The sequence below is a fragment of the Corvus brachyrhynchos genome, unplaced genomic scaffold (assembly GCF_000691975.1).
Source record: "Corvus brachyrhynchos isolate BGI_N302 unplaced genomic scaffold, ASM69197v1 scaffold23, whole genome shotgun sequence".
NCBI lineage: Eukaryota > Metazoa > Chordata > Aves > Passeriformes > Corvidae > Corvus > Corvus brachyrhynchos.
The window spans coordinates 11,736,010-11,742,009 of record NW_008238983.1 but is presented as its reverse complement, the minus strand read 5'-3'; the positions used below and the strand labels follow the sequence as shown (position 1 = coordinate 11,742,009).

At 35.8% G+C, this 6,000-nt stretch overlaps 1 protein-coding gene across 4 annotated transcripts in view; it reads left to right on the top strand.

Moving 5' to 3' along the window:
• The first annotated feature begins 1,946 nt into the window (after positions 1-1,946).
• Positions 1,947-6,000, top strand: part of PAPD7 (poly(A) RNA polymerase D7, non-canonical) — a 42,909-nt gene continuing 38,855 nt past the window's right edge. For 2 of the 4 annotated variants that reach the window (XM_017738746.1, XM_008637209.2), the window contains exons 1-3: positions 1,947-2,106; positions 3,566-3,612; positions 4,561-4,681. In XM_017738746.1, the coding sequence (XP_017594235.1) occupies positions 2,017-2,106; positions 3,566-3,612; positions 4,561-4,681 (258 nt within the window). In that variant the 5' untranslated portion in view covers positions 1,947-2,016. The remainder of the gene's footprint in view (positions 2,107-3,565; positions 3,613-4,560; positions 4,682-6,000) is intronic. The other 2 variants (XM_017738747.1, XM_008637208.2) reach the window with 1 other exon arrangement.

Below are 6,000 nucleotides of genomic sequence, written 5' to 3'. Positions count from 1 at the left end.
GATTTTGTTCAGAAAACACATTGAAGCTCCTTCATAATGGGTCTCTTTTAAAGAGCAGCTGTGTGCTCAGATACCCTCAAGTAGCAGCAATACTCACAAGTGTAGGGACAATAAAATGGAAACAGGTGTGTGTCCTGGACTGAATGGCAGAATTACATGTTGACTCTGTGTGTGTTTCTGCCCACCTGTCAGAAAACATGGTGCAAATTAAAAACAAGCCAAAGAAGGTTAGCAGTGATCAAACTTTGGAATTGCTCTTGTGGAAGGGGACAGAAACCCATGAGGATTGGTAGCTTGGGAAACTACTGCTGGTAGAGACAAATGGATATGAATTGAGAGCCTGAGAAATCTTACGTTTTGAGATGAACTGCCAGTAACAACTTTTTTTTTGCCCCAAGAAAAAACATCAGATAGCATCATTACCATGCAGCAGTTTAAAATAAAGCACTCTTTATTCTGATGCATACTTAAATTCTCATGGAATGCCATGAATAACAAAGCAGAAATGGACTAAAAGACCTGAAAAAATGCCAGATGAAATTACTGGAGGCGTGGAAGGCTGGCTGCCTCTTTGCTTTTCCCGCCTTTTCTTGCTTTCACCCTGTATTTGCCTACAGTAGATTATTATAGGCAGAAGAACAGACAGTCTTTAGTTTGTCCCCATTGCTGTTAGGTGTATTCAAGTGTTTTATTCATTGGTCATTTTGTCTTGGAAAGGTAGAAAAAAGCATACTTTCTATAAACAAAACAAAATGAGAGCTAGTTTGTATTTTCTGTCTTGCTCTAAAATTTTGGAATCGGTAGATTCATCAGCAAATTGAAATGTTAGTTAGATCTGCTGCGTAGTTAAATGTTCAGTTGTGGGTCCAGGCTTAGTTTAAGGTAAGAGAGAGGGCAAATGGTAATTCAAAATATGTATGCTTTTTGGAGGCATCTTTGTGCTTTGCTGCTAAAATCTCTTTGAGTATGGAAAGGAATACTGACACTTAAAAATTAGGCATGTGGTCTCCTGGAAGTTGCCTGCTAGCAGGGGAATTACCTAGTTAAATGAATTACAAAAGTCTCAGATGAAGAGTTGAGTTCTTCTAGAGATGTATTAAATTTTCATTTTGGAAGTCTAAGTATATAAACTATAGATTGATTTTTTGAGTTTAGGTCACTATTTGGATTTCACTACGATGTTGACTAGATCTGTTTTGTGAGTTAGTCAGAAATCTTAGAAATATGTCAACATCAAAAAGATGTTTTGGAAAAATGTCACAGCAGTAGTTATTTGCGTTTTTTGTTTGGCATTGCTTGATGTTTTTCTGTTGAGGGCAAACATGACATTCACCTGAAATCTCAAATTTGGCAGTAAGAGTTCTATAGTATTGGTAGATGTGAAACACAATGTCTTAATAGGTGTATAAGGTTCCAGTGTCAGGACTCCTCATGTAACACTGGTATAAAAATACTTTACACTTGAGAATATATTTGACATTTCTCACTTTGACTTCAGTTGGAAGGTCACTCACTATATGAATGAATGGCTAATGAAGGGCTTGAATGTCAAAGGAATCTCCATTTGTCAAAGTGGACATTTTTACATCAAGAAATACTCAAATGTCCTTTTTATTGTCCTCTGCAAAAACCCATTAATGCCAGTGTCCTGTTTGTAGTCTGTGTAAACTGCCACATACACAGAAGTAAGAACTGCTGGAAGAATAAACCTGCTTGAAGACTTTAGTTGGTCTTGTGCTGCTTCACATTTGCATCATTATGTAGTTTTTCAGACTCAGCTTTGTTTTTTAAAGAAAATAATCATTAAGAATTGAATTTGGCCTTCACTGAGCCAATAAGAAATTTAGTAAATGTCTACTAGAGCTAATGTTCTGCGATTTTTGGTTAAAGGATGATATTAAATAGAGCCTATGGCCTGTTCCTTGTAAAATTTATTGTAATAGATAAATTGTCACTATAACTGATCCTACTTTCTCCATTAGACTACATGAAGAAATAATTGACTTCTATGACTTCATGTCCCCTCGTCCTGAAGAAGCAGCTATGAGAAGAGAAGTGGTAAAAAGGATAGAAACAGTCATCAAAGATCTTTGGCCTACTGCTGATGTGAGTGTAACTTAAGTTTTGATTTGCTTCTCTAGGAAATTGTGGAGCTTGGTTCACTTAACCTTGCTATTATCTTTCTTTGTTTTAGAAACGAACAGGTAACCCTTCAAGTTTAAGGCAATCGACTTAATATCACAGCTCTTGCAGTATTTGGAAATTTATTTTAAAACCTGGGGAAATTTCAAACCTAGATTTTGTGTTAATGAACTGACTATTTTTTTCATTTTGAGAACTGGGAATGTGAAGAATTGTCAGCTTTTAGTAGTGCATTTCTTAAAGTAAAAGCTTATTAAACTGATTGTCTCTGGATAATTTAATTTTGAATGTTAAAATGCCTATGTATCCATTTCTGCAAGGAGTCCTGACTCTGGATATTTGTAAATCAAAATATTTTACAAAAGAGCAAATAAATGTGGATTTTTTTTTTTTTTTTGTATTCTTCATGAATTTGGCATTCAAGGAATTACTCTACCCCTACTGTAGTGGGAAAATTGCACTCCCTGAGATACATTGCAATCTAAGCTGGTGTAATTTCTAACACTTTGTTACCCAATGAATATGTCTGCTCATCCAAAAAGAATGTATTTTGAACTGTATTTCTGGCATCACCTTTGTGATTACCAGATTGCAGCATTGTCATTAACAACGAGAAAAGTGTTTCAGACCACTGTGATTTCATAGCCTTCCATGGCAGAGAGTGAGGGCTCAGGCCACAGCACTGAGCTAAAAATACTGTAAAGCTCATCTGCTTCATCCTCACCCATGTTTTTCCTTCATAGTGAGATTTTTCTACCTTGTGGAAATCAATATAAACTCTGAAAAGGCCCTGTGTTTCCCAGGAAAAAACTAAGTGAGCTTGTAAATTGGGCTTTGCTGTATTGGAGAGGGAAGAACATCTCAATTCTTTAGATGGGAAGCTCGCTGAATGTATTTGATGTGGCCTGTGGGTGTATCTTCATCATGCCTTCTTTTCCACACAAAAACACCTGCTGCTACTTTGTAGTTGTTCTTAACAGTAAAATCTGGAGTATTTATATTTACCTGAATTGTATGCTTAGATGTACTTGCTGCTTTTTAAACATAAAAATTAGGGAAAACTTTTCCCCTTAAACTCTTCCAATTTCAATGAAGCTGTCCTGTAAGGAAAGGAAGGAGTAGAAGGGAAGGAAATTGATAGAAGCTTGTATGTCTGTCAAACTGGAAATAAATAATGAACAGAGATTGCTTAAATTTATTCTCTGCTAGCTGAATTGGTAGTTATTTAATGTTAAAAAAGCCCAGTTTCCTCTAAAGTTGCATCTGTAAGAAAGTTTTTTTGTTTGTGCAGAGAATATATTTTAAAGTAACTTTTTTACTTGGCTATATCCTTAACAAGTTAAGAAAAGTATTAAGTTTTGTGAAAGTAAAAGGAAGTGAACATTCATAATTGCAAGATATTTTCCTGCTGTGTTCTTTTCAGGTCCAGATATTTGGCAGCTTTAGTACAGGGCTTTATCTTCCAACTAGGTAAGTAATAGTTTACTCTTATATAAAAGTTTGTCTTCTTTTAGAGAAATGTTAAATTTCAAAGAAGAGTTTAGACTGGAATGTGAAAACCTGTCAAACTTTCAGTAAAACGTTGATCTAATATTTCATGTGCAAAGGGAAGAGCTTTTGAACTTCAAGATTTGCAGTATGTATTTGATGTATAATCTTACTGCTCTGCTCTGTTTATTGACCCTTTGGTGAATTACCTTTTCTTCCTTGTGCCTGGGGTTAGTCTTTAGCTTTTTTTTTTTTTTTTTTTTTTAACATACAGTGAAACTGAAAGTTTAATATTTCCCTTTTAAAGATTGTGTTTTGTTAAATAAGATGAATTACTGAGAATGTGTCCTTTATCACAGAGTTACTCTGTAAAGTCAAAAGAACCATCACAGTGCTGTATTCCCATCTTTCTGGAGAGCAAAACGTCTTACTTAATTTGGCATTTTATATCACTTAATGCTTCAGTTGGATGTGGAAACCTGTGTAGCTCTGTCTTAAAGACTATGTTGTCTTTACATCAATTAAATTTTCAGTAGGAAAGCACTGGAAATTTTATTTCTATGAATACCAATCACTGATAAAATTATTTGGATTATTAAAATGCCTGTCAATGTGAGTAGATAGGTGAGGCATGGAATTGGGCTGTGGAAGTCAGAGGAGAGGGAGCATGAAAGGTAAGAGGGAAAAGAGCTCAAAGAACTCATCAGAGTACTGGAAGCAGGAAACTAGAATGTTGCTTTGAGTCCTAAAACACCATGGACTCTCTTGCTTAATGTTCCTAGAAGAAACTTACTGGGAACCTACATTGCAAAGTGCAAAATGATCACCTTGTACGACTTGTAATGTGTGGAATGCCAATTGTACCATATTTTTTGGTAGTGTATTATGCTTTAGACTTAATGGATTTCGTGCTGTGTTGTTTTTGTCTAGTGATATTGATCTAGTTGTTTTTGGGAAATGGGAACGACCCCCTTTACAGCTGTTGGAGCAAGCACTGAGAAAACACAGTGTGGCTGAGCCATATTCCATTAAAGTACTTGACAAAGCTACGGTAAGTAATAGCTTTGGAATACTGAACTGAAAAAGAGACCTCTTAAGATGTTGGTGATAAATAGTGTTCTTAATTCATGAAGCAAATTATATTGTCTTAAGCTCTCTGTGCAAGATTTCAGTAGTCTATATGTGTTTGGCTATAGTATGGGCTCTTTTACACTGACATTGGTAATTCTGTGTACTGTGTTTGCCGAAGGCCATACTTCATACTTACATTATCAATAAAGATCTGAAAGTTAGTATTTGCAAAATATCCAGTCAAATAAGTTAACTATTTGCATTATGTTTTTCCACTGACCTTTGAGAGGAATTGGCTTAGCCATGGACCAGTAACTAGAGCTGTCTAGCTTTCAACAGGGTTTTCAGGTGGTATTGTTTCTGATGGCATAGTGAAGTGTTCCAAACCTAACATTGGGTTTTCCCTTCCAAAAGACACTACTTGAGAGCTTTATTTCATTTGTGACTCTGATGTGTACTATCTCTTCCGTCTTGTTAGCCTGAATCATGTTGACTGTTAAAAACTTAATGCATGCAAATGTTACGTTAATGAGCAAGTGATGTTTTCTCCAGGGGACTAAGGTGAGTATTCCAAACTTCTGTTTTGTGGTTCCCAAAACAGTCTTCCTCTTGTAGGCTCATAATATTCCTGTGGCTTTCATTAGAATAGCAGTACATAACGGTAGCTTTGGTAGCCTTTGGTTTACCTGAGAACTATAGGGATTTTCAGAACCTGTATTACCATTTAATGATGGAAAATGGTGCTAGGCTAGGCTTACAATTCTACTACCCCTTCCTTTTTTTTTTTTTTTTTTCTGATGTTGATATAAAATGGTGCTATACTTCCGGTTTTTTTTGGTTTTCCATTTCAGATTAAAAATATGAGGAGTTCAATATAAAAATAAATGTTATCAGCTGAAGTTTAAGTTATGATTGTAAGATGATTTTGTAGGGCATTGCCTTCCAGGTAGTGGTGTGAAGCTGAACTATATATTCATCATTCTATAATAATTTATTCCTGCCATTCTGCTACGGCTGTTTTGCTTTATCTCTTTTGGCTTTCATTTGACTCTGCATTGAACCAGTTCATCTTGATAAACCAACAGGCGTTGCTTTCTGCTAGGCTGGTTTTCTGTCAGTTTAGCAAGTGAATGGTGCAGTGCTGGGTCAGAGGAATGCAGTTCCCACAGGTTATGCGATTAGAAGATCTCCTATTAACTGGAATAAGTCATTAAATTAAGTAAATTAAGTTGTTGTATGAAACACTGCTATTGCAGCTATGAAGGCAGATAGCTAATGGCTATGGGAGAGTATCAGGGC